Source organism: Tachysurus vachellii, chromosome 7 (genome assembly GCF_030014155.1).
Source record: "Tachysurus vachellii isolate PV-2020 chromosome 7, HZAU_Pvac_v1, whole genome shotgun sequence".
Lineage (NCBI taxonomy): Eukaryota > Metazoa > Chordata > Actinopteri > Siluriformes > Bagridae > Tachysurus > Tachysurus vachellii.
Window position 1 is genome coordinate 2,185,933 of NC_083466.1, and position 20,217 is coordinate 2,206,149.

The following is a 20,217-nucleotide window of genomic DNA, read 5'->3' on the forward strand; positions in this document are numbered from 1 at the left end:
TCTAAATAATTAGCAGTTACTATAGAAACTCAATAATATTCATATTTTCGTATATATTTAAGCATATATTTCACATATTTACACGACGGACCTTCTCAGTGTTGTTAAATTAAAATGAAATGAATTATTTTACATTGAAATGTGATTTAATTCACAGTATCTGTTGATAAGATTTCAGCGTTTTAAAGAAATGTTGTGGTATGTGGAGTAATACTTTATCCATGGGTGGAGTTTGTGCACCTGATTTACTGGAACTGCTGCTGCTGTTGCACGTCACCACCAATGAAATTTGAGAACCAGCCCTATAATAACGTGGTTATAAGCCGCACTACACCCACACACCCACACAGACACACACACTTCTGCAGCTAGAACAGCATCAGCAGGAAACATGCTACTCGTAATCCTTTTGGTTGGTGCGGTTATTTTTACAGAGGAGTCAGTAGGTGAGTTCCATAAAGATAAAATTCAATGCTATTATTTATGTTTTTGATTATTGGCTTACGTTTAGATTAAGATATTTTCTGTGGATATAAAAAGTCTACACACCAATTTTACAAGTGCAGAATTTTAAGATTTTTTTTAAAAACTTACATTAACCTGGTTGTGTGAATGTATCAGCTGATTAAAGAACACCATACATGCAGTGAAGTGAAACATGGTGGTGGCAGCATCGTGCTACGTGGCTTTTTTGGAATAAAATCTGCAAATCAAGAAGTGTGTAGACTCAATTAAAAAAAAAAATTTACAAGGGAAAAATAGCAATTCAAGCCGTTTATTGTTAGTTTGAACACTTTTATTTGTTGTAACTCGAACATCTTTGGTTATTATGACAGATTAAAGGTTTATACTCCAAAATAGCAATTAAGTATTGTAATGAGACCTAATTACACCTTTAAAAATATGCTATTTATGTTCAAATTTGTACTTAGGTATAAGAATGAAATAAAGTTGAAAGTGAATTAAACTTTTTTATTTTTTGAAGTAACAACTTTGAATGTTTTCTGCCTGTTTTTTTTAAATCGCTTGCCTCCAAAGCTCAGACCGCACCTTCAGATGGAACAGCTAACACAGGTGATTATATTAAGCATTTTATTTTTTACCTTCCAGAAAGTAAACTGAAAAAAAAAGCAGATTTGTAAAGTCAATTATTTCCCGTGTTCAGAATTTCCCTGTGTCCTTTAACTCTGAAGATGTTATACTTAGATACAAGACTGGAAACCTGTGAATGTAATTGAAAGTAACTTTTGAATAAATAACGATGTCAAGTATAAATTCTAGCCAGTTCTTGTAAAATTCAAATAGAAAAAAATAAAAAAACCTTTAAATCTCCTAAATATAACTTTTGTACTTAAAGTACTAGTATGTTATATCAAAAAATCCCAAACAATCCATATTAATTTGTGTGTAAGGGCATAAAATTGAAAATATGTACAAATTATGTTTGTAGATAATGTTTTATTGGATTTTTTTTAAATAATAATTTTGTCTGTTTGTTTGTTTTGTTTTGTCTGTTTTTACATCCAAAGATGTGACTGTATTAAACACAAACGCTACCACATTGCCTAGTACAAGTAAGCATTTTAGCTTTTATCTGTCAAAGTTTCAAATACTTTAAAAACCCACGTGGCAAAATATGATTAACTAAAGGGGAATGTATACTTATGCATCCAGGTGATTGAACTTGTCAATCTAAATATTTCTTTAATACATAAATACTTACGTATAGTAATGAAATGCAAATACTTAAGTATTTTCCACCCCAACTAACAAAATCTGTTGAAATACTTTATATAAGTACATACTGTACATACTCATTACATATTATGAATGAAATTGTGTTTAAAGTAAATTGAAGTTATTATAGTAAAGTTGTTTTATCTGTTTTTTTTTGGTCTGTTTTTAAAATGCTTGCATCTAAAGCTGTGAACACATCAACCGCTGCCACAAGTAAGCATTCAAAATTTTTCCAGCGCTTTGAATAATATGTAAACATGCGTCATAGTCAATGCATAAGACCAAAATAGAACCTATTGAGCATGAAGCATGGTGGCGGCAGCATCATGTTATGCGGCTGCTCCTCTTCAACTAAGACTGGGGCTCTAGTCAAGACAGAGGGAATCATGGTTAAAAAATTCAATCATTAACAATGGCACAAAGCCTGCAAGCCTATAATAAGTTTGAGCTATATTCAGTTATTACTAACTGAAGATGAAGATGAAGAAAATTTTCATCTTCCATTACAATAATAACCAAAAATCACTTATGAAGTAATCAGCAATGAAAATCAGTAATTAAATACATTTGATCAAATATTTTCCAAATAAAATAAAAATAATCCTAGTGAGTCATATAAAAAGAAATCCCCCAAAAAGTCAATGCTAATTTGTGTGTAAAAGCATACAGTAAATTGACAAATAAAATATGTTAAAATTATTTGTCAATACAGTAAATAAGTATTAGGAGTGAAATTGAATGAAACTTAAGTGAAGTTTATGTTTGTAAACAACGTTTTAATGAATTGCCTCCAAAGCTCAGACCACATCGCTCACAAATGGAACAACTAACACTGGTTTTAATGGTAAGCATTTTATTTTTTACCTTCCAGATTTGTAAAGTCAATTATTTCCCGTGTTCAGAATTTTCCTGTGTCCTTTAACTCTGAAGATGTTATACTTAGACACAAGACTGGAAACTTGTGAATGTAATTGAAAGTAACTTTTGAATAAATAACGATGTCAATCATAAATTCTAGCCAGTTCTTGTAAAATTCAAATAGAAAATAAATAAATAAAAAATAAAACGTTTAAACCTCCTAAATATAACTTTTGTACTTAAAGTACTAGTATGTTATATCAAAAAATCCCAAACAATCCATGTTAATTTGTGTGTAAGGGCATAAAGTTGAAATTATGTACAAATTATGTTTGTATATTTTATTGGATTTTTTTTAAATAATAATTTTGTCTGTTTGTTTGTTTTGTTTTGTCTTTTTTTTTGCATCCAAAGATAGAAACGGATCTCTCACAAGCACTACCACATTGCTTAGTACAAGTAAGCTTTTTAGCTTTTTCCTATAAAAGCTTCAAATACTTTGAAAACCTATGTGGCAAAATATGCCATGGTCTATGGATAAGACCAAAGTAGAAGAAAATATGCCATGGTTTTTGGATAAGACCAAAGTAGAACCTTTTGATGTAACTTAATTCATCTTGAAGCATGGAGGTTCTCTTCAGCTAAGACTTGGGGCTCTAGTCAAGACAGAGGGAATCATGGTAAAAATCCTATATTAGAACTGAAGATGAAGGAAGATTTTTATCTTTCATTATGATAATGACCAAAAATCAACAAAAGAATGGCTTCAGAAGAAGATGAATCATCAATGGTTTAGGCCTGTGGAATAACTTGAGGGCTGTGAAGAGAAGATCCCCTCATAATTGGTAGATCTGGATTATTTTTTGCTATAGTGTTGTATATTACAAAAAAAAAGCTGCTTTAACAATGATTAACTAAAGGGGAATGTATACTTGTGCATCCAGGTGATTGAACTTGTCAATTCAAATATTTCTTTAATACATAAATACTTACTTATAGAAATTAAATGCAAATACTTAAGTATTTTCCACCCCAACTAACAAAATCTGTTGAAATACTTTATATAAGTACATACAGTACTGTACATACTCATTACATATTAAGAATGAAATTATGTTGAAGTTATTATAGTAAAATTGTTTTATCTGTTTTTTTTGGTCTGTTTTTAAAATGCTTGCATCTAAAGCTGTGAACACATCAACCACTGCCACAAGTAAGCATTCGCTATTTTTCCAGCACTTTGAATAATATGTAAACATGCGTCATAGTCAATGCATAAGACCAAAGTAGAACCTATTGAGCATGAAGCATGGTGGCGGCAGCATCATGATATGCGGCTGCTCCTCTTCAGTTAAGACTGGGGCTCTAGTCAAGACAGAGGGAATCATTGTTAAAAAAAATCAATCATTAACAATGGCACAAAGCCTGCAAGCCTATATTAAGTTTGAGCTATATTCAGTTATTACTAACTGAAGATGAAGATGAAGAAAATTTTCATCTTCCATTACAATAATAACCAAAAATCACTTATGAAGTAATCAGCAATGAAAATCAGTAATTAAATACATTTGATCAAATATTTTCCAAATAAAATAAAAATAATCCTAGTGAGTCATATAAAAAGAAATCCCCCAAAAAGTCAATGCTAATTTGTGTGTAAAAGCATACAGTAAATTGACACATAAAATATGTTAAAATTATATGTCAATACAGTAAATAAGTATTAGGAGTGAAATTGAATGAAACTTAAATGAAGTTTATGTTTGTAAACAATGTTTTAATGAATTGCCTCCAAAGCTCAGACCACATCGCTCACAAATGGAACAGCTAACACTGGTGTTTATGGTAAGCATTTTATTTTTTACCTTCCAGAAAATAAACTAAAAAAAAAAAGCAGATTTGTAAAGTCAATTATTTCCTGTGTTCAGAATTTCCCTGTGTCCTTTAACTCTGAAGATGTTGTACTTAGATACAAGACTGGAAACTTGTGAATGTAGTTGAAAGTAACTTTTGAATAAATAACGATGTGAATCATAAATTCTAGCCAGTTCTTATAAAATTCTAATAGAAATAAATAAATAAATTGAACTTTTAAATCTCCTAAATATAACATTTGTACTTAAAGTACTAGTTTCAAAAAATCCCAAACAATCCATGTTAATTTGTGTGTAAGGGCATAAAGTTGAAATTATGTACAAATTATGTTTGTTAAATAACAAATTTATATCTTTTTTTGGTCAGTTTTTTGGTCTTGCATCCAAATCTCACAGCCAATTGTCCCCAAAACCATCTTACACCATTACACCTTTCATCATTTTTACAACTAAGCATTTTATCATTATATCTCCTAAAACTCCAAGTAAATGACTACAGTTTAAATAAAAATAATTACAATCACAAATTCCAACCAGACTGACTAAAAGGAAACTTAAGTGAAGTATATATACTTGCACTACTAACACGATTGGGATAAAATAAAACCATCCACAGATATTTAAAGTGATCCGTGTTTTCAGCAGTGTACCCTATCCGTCTCGGGCTGCGAGCTTTGGTCAGATCTTCTGTGCCATTGGATAAAGATTCAGCCAACATCATTTTGCAGCGGGTAGGAAGCTTTTAAATTGTTCAATATGTTCCATGAGGAACTCGATTTTAAGATGCAGAAAGCTGAATTTCAAATGAATTTTAGATTTTTTTTTTCAAAATTGTTGACCATATCATGAGATCGTTAAAGTGATTTCTAGCAAATCAATACGAGGCAAATATGGAATGTATTTTAAGATAAAATCTTGATTCGCTCTGAAGCAGGCGATGATGTGTTTCCGGGTTTAGTTGCAGGAAGAAATGTATTGAAAGAGAAATTTTGCAAACACACTTTTTTTTTTTTTGTGAATCACTTCAGTTTGGAAACATGAGCTAATCAGAAGAAATCGTGCTAAACTGTAACTTTCTTGAATTAAGGTACTTTCTTTAAAAATGAAAAAGGGTAAAACATTCAGGTTAGAAGGAAAGTTACAGTTTAGTACCGTTGTTCTGATTAGCTTGTTGCTGATTAGCATTTTTCTAGTAGTTCGTTTTTTTAATATTAATCAAGTAGTAGAAAGTTCTAAAACACGGTTCCCTTCATGAGCAGTAGACAGGAACATGTTTGAAACATTACTGGAACATAATCATTGTCTTGCATGAGGTATTTTTAAAAAAATAAAAACAACCAAAACCTTTATATCATTTACTGAGATGTTAACCTAACGAACCAATTGCTGACCTCTTCTTTTTCTCTCTCTCTCTTTTTCTCTGTCTCTTTTTTTTTAAATATAGTATTTAGGATTCATACAATACTACAACATAAGAGGCAAAGTAACAAGCATTAAGCGGTTGTGAAGTATGAAGAAGGTTTGGGATATTTTCAAGGACTTCCACATTTTTTTTTTTTTTGCAAATCATTGCCTTAGCAGTTCTTTTGAAATTATAATTTAAAGTTATAGTGAAACCTTGTGTAAGGATATAATCAAAGCAACTATGTAATTTGAATGAAAGAATAAATGAATGAACAAATGAGTACATTATTTCTTTGTTTCTTGTCTTTTTTTCTTTTTTTTTTTTTTTTAATTTCTATTCCTTGCTAATTTTCTCAATAAATTCACCAAGAAGCCGATGCAATTTATATACACTTTTTATTGCAGGTGTGTATCATTGTTTTTCACAAACATACTGGTTTTTTGGTATGCTGTTTACACTCATGAAAAAGTCCTGGTTGAGAATTAAAGAAGTGAAAGAAAGGTTAAAGTGTAGAGAAGAAACAAGAAGCCCAGAAGGTGTGGTCATTAGTACATAGGCCTGAAGCTAGAAGTAACAATGGATAGGAAATCCTCCCTCAGCTGGCATGAGGAAGAAACCTTAAAAGAAACAGGATTTTTTTAAACAACAGACAGTGAGAGTTCAAACCCTGTAATACTTATGGTTAAGTAGAAACTGTGACGTGACTAAAGGAAGCCATCCACCAAAAAAATCAAGGACCAGATAAAGAGGGTCAGATAAATTCCCAAGCGGTTACCATGGAAGAGATCCATATTTTGAGAGATCCATAGATGGGAGAAAGATAATTATAGCTGCAGGACATTCATAGAATTGTCCTTCCTTGGTGAGTCATTTGAAATCCCATTTCGAATTTGGTAGAAAACACGTTGAGGGCTTAAGAGGGCTTGTGTATGATACTGTGATACTGTACAGAGCTGGGTCTAAATGGAGCCAATCAGATTCTGCAGCAGGTAAGAAACTTTGAAACGATTCCAGATGTTCTCTCATTTTGTTCTCAAAACCGAATTTGAGGTCAGAACTTTATGTATTGTATTAAAATCTTTGTGTTCAAATTCATTTTTTTCTGTAACTATATTACACCTAGGTTCTAATTTCTACATGGATTTTTGGCTATAATCAGACTATTCAGGTTAGCGATTAGCTATCCTTACAATTCCTGATCCTTGGTCTTGATTCTTTGGTCAAAAAAATAAAAAAATATAATTTCGCTCTGCTCATGAAATATGAAATTATATGAAAAGAAAGCTGTCAGGGTTCACACACTTTAAGATTAAAATGAGATTGAAAACACGTCCATCTGAATCATTTCGGCTCCTAAATGATTGATTATTCTGTACATATGATACTAGATTTAATTAGATTTAGATGATTCTAGATTTAATAAAATATTGGAACCGCAGTAGAAAAGTTTACTTAAAAACTTAAAAAAGGATGATGGAGATGGAACATTAGCATCATTTACTAAGATAGATTTCCTAAATGCTAACTTCTGAAGGTAATTCCATCTCTCTCTCTCTCTCTCTCTCTCTCTCTCTCTCTCTCTCTCTCTTTTATAATTATAGTGTCTCCCAACAAGCTACAACATAACAGGAAGAAAATGGATTAAGAAGGTATAAAGACCTGAGTCAGAAAGATGTTCTGGAAATTTCCGAAGCTCTCGATCCTCTTTTTCATTCTTTGGGAACGTTTGTTGATTTAAAAATCATTGTTTTACGATTCATCCAAGATCTCATATGAAGAACCGCCATGTCATTACATAGAAATGCGGTCTATCAGGTGAATGTGTGATTATTTCCAGGAAAAGGTGGAAACATCCAAGAAGGGTGAATACTTATGCAAATCACTACACTAATTAGTGCCTATATGCCTTAGAATTGATATTAATATCAATTAAAGTCAAGCACCAAGGCTGTTGTTCATCCATGTCACTACCAGAGAGCGTTGGTGCCTCTCTATGTCTATAATATCTTTAAATAATTGCTAATAATTATATATAATACTTATATTGAGTATTGTATCGTTTCATCCGTGACTAGAACACTTCCGATGTCTGGACCATTGAAATAAACGAATGAAGTAGACTTTAGAAATGGGATGAACTTCCTCGCAATTGGTTGAGGTTCAGAGAATGTTAATGGAAGACAAGGTCAGATGTCAAGGCACAAAGATACTGTGTTAAAAGAAAAGATTAGCCAGTTTCATTTATTGTTCCTTTTGGGTGTGTGCTTTCTCTTTCACTCTCTTCCAGCAGGGGGTGGTGCACTATTATCCTTCACAGATGGGTGGTTGGATGGATAGACGGCTTTTTTTACTGATCAGGGTTGTGGCAGATCTTAAGCCTGTTCCAGGAACACGAGGAAGGAATAAACCCTGAATAGGATGAATGACTCGAGGCTTATTAATAGCACAAAGTCTTTAAAATTCATTTTTTATGATGGTCGCTTCAAATAACAGGTTTATGTTAATGTGCAGGGGGGCACGGTGGCTTAGTGGTTAGTACGTTCGCCTCACACCTCCAGGGTTGGGGGTTCGATTCCCGCCTCCGCCTTGTGTGTGGAGTTTGCATGTTCTCCCCGTGCCTCGGGGGTTTCCTCCGGGTACTCCGGTTTCCTTCCCCGGTCCAAAGACATGCATGGTAGGTTGATTGGCATCTCTGGAAAATTGTCCGTAGTGTGTGATTGCATGAGTGAATGAGAGTGTGTGTGTGCCCTGTGATGGGTTGGCACTCCGTCCAGGGTGTATCCTGCCTTGATGCCCGATGATGCCTGAGATAGGCACAGGCTCCCCGTGACCCGAGGTAGTTCGGATAAGCGGTAGAAAATGAGTGAATGAGAGAATGTTAATGTGCTCATGTTTATTTTGTTCACTTCATTACAGCAGAGGTTTCCTATCACCATAGAAGGACTAACTGTCCAGTTCGCTTCCCCCTCTCTCATAGAGTGAGCTTGGGGAAGCCAGGATTCCTACCCCAATTTTACCCCATTAACAATTGTTGCAGTTATAACGCTATGGGGCAAAAAAACAAACAAAAAACCCCCAATCATTCACTGATGACTCAAAAGGGCTAATTAATTAGCATTGTAATAGAATTTAGATCTGGTATATATTTTTAGGCCAGACCACACCTACCTCTAAGCAGTAGCCCACGATGTCTAAAGAAATGCATGTGTTCAAAATATATTTCTTAACAAGCATAAAAGCTTATGAGTCAGCATTTTCATAATCCACATTGGGGAGTATTACAATGCATATTGTTTTGCCTTAACACAAGGTCACAGGACTGAGTCACTGAGTGGCTCATTGAAATCTCTGGTTGCTGCTTAAAGGTTTGAAGTTCCTCCTTTATGTGGAGCAGTCCAAGCTGGCTTGCTTCCTCTCAAAACTGCTGACCGGTCACTGGTTTACGTGCGTCCCAGATGACAGAGTTTAGTCATAAGTAAAACATCAGGGTTAATCCGGACAAAACTGTACATAGTTCACATCAAAACGATTCAGGATTCGAATAAAAAATAAAAATTCTGTTGAATGATGAGTGAGTAATGAGAGACACTAAGCATATTTTAGACATTTATCAAAAGTACACCGTAACCTCAACACAATTTTATAAAAAAAATAAAGAGAAATTATATACTGCATTTTCTCTGCATTTATATACTGATAGTACTTCAAACATACAGTACAAATTGAAAGAAGACATGGTGTGTTCATAAAAGAAACGCCTCCTATTGTAAATACATACAAATTTTACAGCTCCTCACCGGACTCCATAGCCCTTGTAAGTTAACCATGGTGACAACGTTCACGCCCGCTTCAAACGTTCGAAAATCAATGCCGTCTTTGAGTAGAGAACTCATTCCTGTGTAAATCACTGAGTCTTGTTTTCAGTCAACTTCTCTGGCTCCACGTCGAGGTCAGTTAGACAGCAGTAGCACACGATCTGGGTGTATTTGGTGATGGAGGCTGGCACGGAAGACGACGACATGAGAAAGGAAAGAAAGATGAGACAGGGTCAACAAAGTATCAGGAGCCCATAGACAGCTGCTGGAGTACTCAGAACTGTGACTACTAAGAATTACAACATGTGTTATGTTTTTAAGCTCAAGCCTATTACCAGTATTCAGTATTCCATGAAAAGGTACTCATGCAAGTCTTTGCTGAATGAAGTATGAGAAGCATTAACTTTTACCTAGCCTCAATTATACATAAGGAGGAATTGTTGATTGAGAACAAGGTGGCAATGCTATGGTTTATTCATGTCAGAATATGGACTTAAATATACTGTGGAGAACAACAAAAATAGAGAGAAATGTTATTTATAAGATCAACGGCACTGTTTTTCAAAGACTGGTTAGTAAACTAAACAATTTGGTTATTATCAAGACTGCTGCTAGTGTCAACACCACCAGAGTAAATACTGGTGACTAAGCTAACATTAGCTAGCATGTCATGACTAGCTGCCGACTTTTCCGTTTGACCCGTGTTTTGCTGTGGTCCCTTTTTCATTACCCGAATCTTGCTATTAGGCTAGCAACTGTTGCTTCGTTTTGTTTGTGGGAATTTACCAAAGATTTGTACCAAATTGACCAAAAAGCTTGCCAACAATGTGGTGACTGTTACCTTAGAAGGCCATCTCAAATCAATTTTCTTCTGCTTTGTGTGTTAGAGGTTAGTCATCATGTTGGTGAACAATTCTGGACTGAAATCTTCCAGGCGAACTAATATATAATTTAGTCAGACCTTTAACTCTAAATTAATCATTCATTTTCTACCGCTTATCCGAACTACCTCGGGTCACGGGGAGCCTGTGCCTATCTCTGGCGTCATTGGGCATCAAGGCAGGATACACCCTGGACGGAGTGCCAACCCATCACAGGGCACATTCACACACTCTCATTCACTCTCACAATCACACACTATGGACAATTTTCCAGAGATGCCAATCAACCTACCATGCATGTCTTTGGACCGGGGGAGGAAACCGGAGTACCCGGAGGAAACCCCCGAGGCACGGGGAGAACATGCAAACTCCACACACAAGGCGGAGGCGGGAATCGAACCCACAACCCTGGAGGTGTGAGGCGAACGTGCTAACCACTAAGCCACCGTGCCCCCGGATCGCAGACATTCTCTCTCTTAATTATACAGCACTCTGGGATTGGGGTTAACAGTATGAACAGTAGCAAATGAATGAACATAATCAGAAATGTTTAAACACTGTTGTTAGGGGAGACTCTGTCTTACATATTACAGTGCTAACTGTTACTTCAAATACAAAAAACAAATGCTTTCCTCAGACTAATCTTGTAAATCTACAGTAAAAAGAATCAGGATTTTTACCATTGAGCTGACTCAACCATTTCGGCCTCTTCTCCACAGGCAGGTAGATGCAGAAGTAGTACACTGGTACACCAGACAGTGCTATAGCGACTCCTATGAGGGAATTGACTGTGTCACTATAGAGGGGCACAAGGACCAAGAAAAGACTGCACAAGCAATAGATGAAGGGAATGAGCAGTGTCAGCTGGAAGACAGAAAGGAAAGAATGGAATTTTAATGGAATTAAGCGTAATAACAAATCCATCACTTTAGTCAGACAATCGATTAGTTACCTTCACAGGTCTGTGTCTGTCTGGCTGTGTGAAGCGAAGGTAGATGAGTCCCACCACGGATAATCCCACATACAGCCAGTAGCTAAAGCTGAAGTAATTGATTAGCAGGAATACATCTTCCACACACAAAAAGATTAGTCCCATTACACCCTGTAAGCAAAAAAAAACCCAAAAAAAACCCATCAGTTTGAACTTGAAATCTTAAATTTGATCTTGTGAAAATTTTATGCAGATTTTGCCATTTTATATTAATTAAACTGGGAATGCAACAGAATGGATATTTTAGATGAAATGCCTTTCCTTAAGGTTCACAAAAGACCTCAGCTTACAGAGTTGAGAGTTGGTATGTTTGATGTGCAAATAGAAGAAAAAAACGAGATAATCAAGCTCCATCTTATTCCTTCTGAACTTCAAAGAAATTTTAAGATGTTCCACTTCCGTTTCCCTACTTGTCAGGAAATAACCAAGGGAGAGGATTGTTTCAGGGGTGAAACAATGCTTTTGAAGTATGACCGATTAACATGTTGCTTAGATTCATTCCATTCATTCATTTTCTACCGCTTGTCCGAACTACCTCGGGTCACGGGGAGCCTGTGCCTATCTCAGGCGTCATCGGGCATCAAGGCAGGATACACACTGGACGGAGTGCCAACCCATCGCAGGGCACACACACTCTCTCATTCACTCACGCACTCACACACTATGGGCAATGGCAATTTTCCAGAGATGCCAATCAACCTACCATGCATGTCTTTGGACCGGGGGAGGAAACCGGAGTACCCGGAGGAAACCCCCGAGGCACGGGGAGAACATGCAAACTCCACACACACAAGGTGGAGGCGGGAAAAATATTATGACTGCTGTGAATGATTCATATCTTAGAAGACTAGTTCCCCATACCATGTACTTCTACAGGCATTATTTGCTTGAACATAACTTTCATTTTTGGGCCAGTCAGCAAACAGTGAATATTATGGAGTTCAATCCAGTCCAATCCCAGCTTCGGTTCTGAGGAAACATTCTGGAGTACAGTAGTGCAGGACACAAATACTCTTGATGCTGTAACACATTTATGACTTGCACAGTCTAGAACCGGAGATCAGTATGGTGTGAGACTTACATTGAAGATGAGTGCTGGGACAGGAGTGTAGCGGTCAGCGTGTATCAGAGCCAGGCTGTCTGGTAGGTGACCCTCTCTGGCCCCGACAAAGAACAACCTGGCACATGAAGAACAACCAGAAAGTTATTTCTGGAATACACAGAGCATTTCACTGGAACAATCTTCACCAGCATGAATATCTCGATCAACAAAGTTTTTTTGATTAAGGCTAACAGCTCTTTCTGAATGTAGGTGAAATTATTATTACCTGGATGAAGCAATAATGGAGGCATTGAGTCCTCCGTAACAGGACATAGCCACGGCAATGGGAATAACCCAACTAATGGGTCCCAGAACCTGATTCCCAAAGGTCTATAGAAGAATAAAACAGAAATGAAAATGTTTATCTGGCAATCTCCATTTAGACCTCGAACTCCTAAATTTGAACCATGTATTCAGTATCTATTCAGTACATTTTGGTGTGTGTCCAACAATAAGTTTATACAAGAATTCATGAACAAATCATTAAGGTTGCTATATATAGACTGTATGGCCAGAGTGCAAATGTTTACACCCCCTGTGGTTTCTGGATGGAAAAGTGAGAACTTTTACCTCTATTGCAATTTATCTACAAAAAGAAAATGATTATAAAAAGTTGAAATTGAGATGAGTTAAAAGATTCTGTACCCAAAACACATACCACTGCAACTGCATCACTGGCCATAAAGGAAGGTATGTCCAGTACCAAGTAGTATGCCACATTTGTAAGAAGGTAGATGATGGTTACAATTGGCATGGAGATGGCAATGGCTAGGGGTAAATTCCTGCATAAGAAAAATTTAATTCTGATGTCAAATGTCAATCAAAGATCATGAATGCTGGAGTCTTCTACACATAACCAGTTCTATGATATATTTTGTGGTTAATAAATAATTGATAATGCATTGTTGGAAACAAATTAAGACCTCTCTGGATTCACAATCTCCTCTGTGACAAAGTTGAGTGTATCCCAGCCGGAGTAGGAGAAAAGAGCCGAGTAAAGCGCGAGTGCAATGCTGCCAGCCTCCAAGGAGGAACCTTCAAATGAGTTCTCAAAGTTCTGAGTCTCTCCTGTCAAAGGAAACGAAATTAATTTTAATGACCATGAAATTTTTATCAAAGAGATTTTTTTGTTTTTTTGGTTTATTACCAAAACATTAGAACATGAACAGGTTTGACCCAATAAAAATGAGAAGAGCCTTTAAATTGAAACAATATATACTAAAATTCAGGCGAATAAAACTGAACATAAATTTGCGGGTGTGTCCAGAAACATGAAAATTTAAAACATAAGGTTAAGTATTTTTCAAGATCTCAAAAAACCCAAATAAAGGCAATATTAAAAGTATAGTCTTTGATAATAATGGAAGGTAGCTGGAGCTAGTTGTTTTAAACTTGAAAACAGACGCAAATCTAGCTTAATTTTTCATAAAAATCAGGCTCAAGATTGGGTGAGATAAACCTAATGATGTGAATATTAGATTAGAATATTATTAAACTTAGGATTGGGACATTTCACCACGAATTACATACCTTTAATTATTTTTAGTATTCCGATTGCAATAATGAGGATGAGGGACAAAATCTTGGTGTAGGTAAAGACATCCTGGACCAGAGTTCCCCACTTCACATAGGCACAGTTTATGAAGATCAGCACACCTGAGACAGAAAGGAAGAGTCTTTTAAGACTGAGGCTAGAGTTAGAGAACTGATGAGGACAAAGAGACATAGCAAGAAACTAGAGGAACAAGTGGGAATAAATCATGATAAAGTTTTACGATTTTCTCTCAACTATTCCTATTATTAATTTGGTTATTTTTCAAATTCATACCAGGATGTTAGTCTAACTGTAGCTTTGTGCCATTAATGAGAACATATTTAACAAAATTCACAAACAAGCACTCTAACCAATCTCTAAATATTTTTCAGTCATCCTCCTGATGACTGAAACACACTTAACATCCTTTACACCCACTTGACAGCCATCTTGGCAAGCAGGCTCCTATTTACTTGATAAACTAGAAACCGGACTCACAAGATCTAGAAATAATAGTGTAAATAAATGATGGTGGTTCCTGGCTCCAATAAATAAAAGAAACTCAGGTTGCTCTGTCTACTTCGACAATTTCTTTTTCATGAATGAGATGTAAAAAAAACCACCACAAAAGTTTTAATATTTATTCTGTATTAAGCACCACTACTCTGCAGTTATAATGTTAGGGCTGGTCTATTTCTGCTCAGAGGGACTTGTTGAGAAATGCAGGCATACTGGGCAGCTCGCCAGTTCTTCTTCTCTTTTCTATTTGTCTCTCTCCCTCTCTACTTGGTTTAGCAATTGCTTCTCTAAAAGAAAAGAGAAAGAAAAACAGATCCTGGCTTACATTTGTAACATACGTCATGGCTTTGGATGCATATGAACCTTCACTTCAGTGGTTACACATCAGAAAGGAAAACTTAGACATTACAGCTAAGGCCAGTGGGGCTGACACATTCACACATTGTGTTTAGCAATCCAGGAAAGCATGTTTAAACCTTGAACGGATGGCTCATGTGTTGATCTTTCACCTAAATTCCAAACCTGTTGTGTCAAGGGCACTCAAATAGGAGGTGATGAGAACCAAAAAAGATTACCATTACTGTAAACGTTTGGCCTGGTTTCTACAGACACAACAAAACAACCTGTGCCGAATTACTTGTACTGGGATATCATTTTGAAAAAGAATTATTTTCGGTGTAAAAAACCTATTCGTTCCTCTTTAGCGATGTACACAATAATGGTCAGTGTTAGGAAGTGACCAGGGGTTAAGAAGGGGATCTCCAAAAGCTTGCAAGCCTCTGGCACAAGCTTAACCACAAGCATTCGACTGCGCCTAACAGTGATTCAGCAAACATTTTGCCATTAGCCGCAAAGATGTATGCTAACTCTGTATGCTAATGAACAATAATACATCAGATTCGTGATGAACTTACAGGACCTACTTTTCTATTTAAAAATAAATTTATGAAGAGCAGAACTGCATCCAAACTGCAGAAAAAAAAAAAATCCCATTTCTGCTTTGAAAATTCTTTAAGGCTGGTAATCAGAATAACGTGCTTTCATTTGAAACTTCTGAATAAAAAGAGATTTTAGATATAGATACTTAAATGTGCCCATGCTAGCATAGCTAAATTATGTGCTAAATAATTTAGTCAAAATAATTTCACAAGTGGGGGGGCACGGTGGCTTAGTGGTTAGCACGTTCGCCTCACACCTCCAGAGTCGGGGTTCGATTCCCACCTCCACCTTGTGTGTGTGGAGTTTGCATGTTCTCCCCGTGCCTCGGGGGTTTCCTCCGGGTACTCCAGTTTCCTCCCCCGGTCCAAAGACATGCATGGTAGGTTGATTGGCATCTCTGGAAAATTGTCCCTAGTGTGTGATTGCATGAGTGAATGAGAGTGTGTGTGCCCTGCAATGGGTTGGCACTCCGTCCAGGGTGTATCCTGCCTTGATGCCCGATGACGCCTGAGATAGGCACAGGCTCCCCGTGACCCGAGGTAGTTCGGATAAGCAGTAGAAGATGAATGAATGAATAAATGAATTTCACAAGTGCACTGTAGCTTAACCAGGTTTGGGGATTAATTTTCTGAAATATCCTGTTTAATATTATGAATACAACCTGTTATAAAATTTTCATCCTGTTAGGTAATTTGCTAATACTCTGAGGTAACTTAATGTCATGTTATCTAGTGTACTCATGCTAGAAGTAAATTCTACCAGGTTAGCTAACTATACCTAGCTGGATAATGTTAACAATTACAGTGAATTTATGAATATGTCAGAAATTCTGTGAAAGTGCACTCATGCTAGTCAGAAGATTTGTGCTAGCATAATGGAACGGACTATTACTATTTATGACTTATAATCCTTGCAAATACCGTATCTTGTCACTTTATCTCTGGCTAGCTGTATGGCTCAGGATAACCATTAAGATCAGTGCAATCCATGACTAGGACTACATATTTCTTTCATAAATGCACAAGTTACCTCATATTAGACAGCAGACTAATGCTTATGTTAGCTGGTGAATACCTAGATGGCTAACAATTATGATTACAAACAAATCCTGTCAGAAATCCTCTCAGATTAGCTCATGTTTATTATTAGTGTTGATTTGTCGATTAGTGGATTAGTGTTGATTAATATTACTTAGAATCTTTCTAAAATCCTGTCAGGTTAGCTTGTGTTAGCAAGTTCACTTATGTTAGGAGTAAATCCAGTTAGTTTTGATATTTCTTTTGTGTATTATATTTTGTATAATGTCTTTACAGTCATTAGCTCTGTGTTGTTCCATGTCGCTCTATTTTTGTTCTATGTAGTGCCATGGTCCTGGAGAAACGTCGTCTAATTTCAGTATGTACTGTGTCAGCTATATATGGTTGAAATGACAATAAAGGATGCTTGACTTGACTTGCTAGCTAGCTAGCATGCTAAAATTAACTATTAAGATCCTTGCAATCTATAAATATATGTAAAAAAAAAAAAACTCTAGGAAATCCTGTCAGATTAGCTCATGTTATATAGATGTTTACCGCTATCAGTTAACTTATGTAAATAATAATGGCTACAAATCCTGTCAGACATTTTGTAAGGCTAGCTTATTTTAGTTAGCAGGCCAAGAAAATACACAAGTACACATAAATGGTACTTAAAGACATATATTTCTGTACATATTATAAAAAGAAACACAAACCTATTTATGTTTTTATTTCCATATATAGACTCAATGACACATGCACCTTACTTGAAGCTTGTCTTCAAGGTTTGATTCAATTATATAAAATAGCTTAAATGTAACAGGTTTCTATTCATTATTTGGTGGACAGGAGCATTTACCAAAATGGTGAACAACATGAACTCACAGATGCAGGCAGCGGCGATGACTCTCACAGCATCGTATGGAGGTTGGCATGTTGGGTACAGAGCCTCCACCAGGTAGTTAGCAAACGTCAGAGAGATGACAGCCTGGCTCGCTGGTTCCACCAGCAAGATTGATGACCAGAGACGGATGAAGGCCAGGAATCCACCAAAGGACTCTAGGATATAGGCATAACTGGCACCTGACTTGCCAATGGTGGTGCCAAGCTCAGCATAGCAGAGAGCACCGAAGACAGAGAACAAGCCCCCGAGAGCCCAGATAAGCAGCGAAAGGCCGTAAGACATGCTGTGCAGGAGAACTCCTTTAGGTGACACAAATATCCCTGAGCCAATCATGTTTCCCACAATGAGACACACACCATTGGCCAGAGAGATCTCCCTCTTCATCACCATCCTCTCTGCCTGGTCATCAGGACCTGCTGGTGCTTTCAGGTCTGGGTCCGAGTCTGCCCTAAACGAGGGGCAAAAATCTCGGCGCATGTCCAAGATTTTTTGTTTCATGCTAAACAACAAGATATGACATGAAATCAGGATTTGTACATTTGTTTAGCACAAAATCTACACAGAGAAGAAGGGTTCCTCAGTGATCCTTTGAATGGTAAAGAACTTTCTATAAAGGAATCTGGGAACCCGTGAGCAAAACCTTAGCCTACCAAAGCAGTTCTACTTGGAGCCTTTAGCAAAAAGGAAACCTCATGTTGCACAGGTTTCCACATAAAAGGGAAAGTTATAAACTTTGGTTCTTTATAGTAAATGGTAGAGTTCTCCATTTAACCTGTAATGGTTTTCTTCAAAGTCATAAACTGAAGATCTGTTGCAGGGATATAGATGAATTTCCTTTACTGTAAGGTTCTAGACGAGCTTTATAGATTCTGTCAGAAGCACATAACAAAGAACACATTTAAGGTTCTAGATATATTTTTCCCTTTAGGGTTCTAGATTAAAATGTTTGCCCATTTGTTGAACAAAAATGCATTTAAGTCAGTTTTTGGTGTGGAGTTCTACATAGAGGCCAAAGAAGGTCCGGGATATAAACAGAAAAACAATTGTTTGTTGTGGAGCTTCAAGTAACAAACCATTGAAATTCTATATTCAATTACTATTATTAAAAATTGTAAACGTTTTTGGTCGATTGAACTATTGTGTGTTTATTTAAAACATACAAACTGGTTCACTCTGCAATGCTTTTACATAAAATAAGCAAATGTGTAAAGAGAGATTCAATTTTTTTTTTAAATCATGCATCAGTTCATCCCTTATGTTTTAGACTCAAAATTCATAGAACAGTTGCTTCTCTTATTATTTTAATGCAACCACACAAAAGCAGTTAGTCTTAGCTTTTAATAGAAAGCAACCATGAAGTGAGCCAGCATGTAGTAATCTATCAGTCTGGGTTATTGTGCTAAAACATGCCAAAGAATGGCTTTCATACCTCTAATGTACCGATCTCGAATGACAGTTGAAAGAAAGAATTAACTGTTTGTTGAGTAGAACCGGTGCAGATGAATAACAGATTTTTATCTTTAGAGATCCAGAGGCACCAGAGAAGGTGCGGTGTTGCAATCACAGACAGAGTGTTTTTATACACAGAGGACATGCAGTTCCTCTAGTTCCCCTGTTTATTTTTGGACGTCTGAGAGAGAGAGAGAGAGAGAGAGAGAGAGAGAGAGAGAGAGAGAGAGAGAGAGAGAGGGAGAGAGAGAGACCCTCTTTTTGTAGTCATGTTGGGATTCATATTTACTTATAAATAACCATTTCACACTCTCATAGGAAGATTTTGGAACTTTATAATCATGTAATCCCAAAATGGTTTCAATTTTAAGATGAAAAACTGCTTTCTAATGTCACTCTAATTCTAACGTATAATGTAACGTATTTATATGAAATACCAACTAAAAGCTACTATTAATGGGATGGGGAAAAGATCAGGTACTAAATGTTGGCAAGTTCTTGATTTTAAAGACTAAATTGTTAGTCGAATAGTCAGGGAAAGATCTATAAAAGTGTTTCACGGGTTAGGTTACGAAGCAAATACGTTGTTTCTATGGTAACAGCTTGTAAAAAGACTTGTTTGTAAATTTCTGAATTTTGAGACGTCTCCAGCATCACTGAATTGTAAAACAAAACAAAACAAAAAAAAAAATCCAACAACATAAAAATAGCAATTGTTTAACCAATAATTTACAATGAAATCAAAATCAAAATTTGGAATTTTGTATTAATGTTTTATATATTTTTGTCTCGGGGGTTGGGGGTTCGATTCCCGCCTCCGCCTTGTGTGTGTGGAGTTTGCATGTTCTCCCGTGCCTCGGGGGTTTCCTCCGGGTACTCCGGTTTCCTCCCCCGGTCCAAAAACATGCATGGTAGGTTGACTGGCATCTCTGGAAAATTGTCCGTAGTGTGTGAGTGCATGAGTGAATGAAAGTGTGTGTGTGTGCCCTGCGATGGGTTGGCACTCCGTCCAGGGTGTATCCTGCCTTGATTCCCGATGACGCCTGAGATAGGCACAGGCTCCCCGTGACCCGAGGTATAAGCGGTATAGAATGAATGAATGAATATTTTTGTCTCCTTTAAATCACTCTGCAGATATGCTTCTACACTGTATGCTCTTGCGTTAACCTCACAGTCCCGGGAAAGTCTGA

At 36.4% G+C, this 20,217-nt stretch overlaps 2 protein-coding genes across 3 annotated transcripts; one reads left to right on the forward strand and one right to left on the reverse strand.

The window, feature by feature from the left end:
• The first annotated feature begins 322 nt into the window (after positions 1–322).
• On the forward strand, positions 323–6,161 carry LOC132848274 (uncharacterized). 2 transcript variants are annotated; one of them, XM_060873851.1, is made up of 10 exons: positions 323–446; positions 1,039–1,074; positions 1,530–1,574; positions 1,924–1,950; positions 2,534–2,581; positions 3,010–3,054; positions 3,782–3,808; positions 4,393–4,440; positions 5,112–5,200; positions 5,914–6,161. In XM_060873851.1, exons 1-10 carry the CDS (start codon positions 392–394, stop codon positions 5,974–5,976), a joined length of 483 nt encoding a protein of 160 aa, XP_060729834.1. In that variant the 5' UTR covers positions 323–391; the 3' UTR covers positions 5,977–6,161. The 2 variants fall into 2 exon arrangements, with proteins under 2 accessions (XP_060729834.1, XP_060729835.1); XM_060873852.1 differs by having other exon boundaries at positions 5,115–5,200.
• Positions 6,162–8,752: 2,591 nt separating this feature from the next.
• LOC132848277 (Y+L amino acid transporter 2) lies at positions 8,753–20,165 on the reverse strand. Its single transcript, XM_060873855.1, has 10 exons — positions 19,008–20,165; positions 17,560–18,077; positions 14,194–14,319; positions 13,587–13,731; positions 13,322–13,445; positions 12,890–12,993; positions 12,643–12,739; positions 11,523–11,672; positions 11,251–11,434; positions 8,753–9,873 (listed from the first exon to the last, which is right to left on the reverse strand). Exons 2-10 carry the CDS (start codon positions 18,074–18,076, stop codon positions 9,779–9,781), a joined length of 1,542 nt encoding a protein of 513 aa, XP_060729838.1. The 5' UTR covers position 18,077; positions 19,008–20,165; the 3' UTR covers positions 8,753–9,778.
• Between the last annotated feature and the right edge of the window lie 52 nt (positions 20,166–20,217).

Coding starts and splice junctions, on each gene's coding strand:
- LOC132848274 (XM_060873851.1), top strand. CDS start 392: ATGCTACTCGTAATCCTTTTGGTTGGTGCGGTTATTTTTACAGAGGAG. Junction 1,075..1,529: donor AGATGGAACAGCTAACACAG/GTGATTATATTA, acceptor TTACATCCAAAG/ATGTGACTGTATTAAACACA. Junction 4,441..5,111: donor AGCTAACACTGGTGTTTATG/GTAAGCATTTTA, acceptor CCGTGTTTTCAG/CAGTGTACCCTATCCGTCTC.
- LOC132848277 (XM_060873855.1), bottom strand. CDS start 18,076: ATGAAACAAAAAATCTTGGACATGCGCCGAGATTTTTGCCCCTCGTTT. Junction 14,320..17,559: donor CATCGCCGCTGCCTGCATCT/GTGAGTTCATGT, acceptor TTTCTGTCTCAG/GTGTGCTGATCTTCATAAAC. Junction 13,732..14,193: donor AATACTAAAAATAATTAAAG/GTATGTAATTCG, acceptor TTCCTTTGACAG/GAGAGACTCAGAACTTTGAG.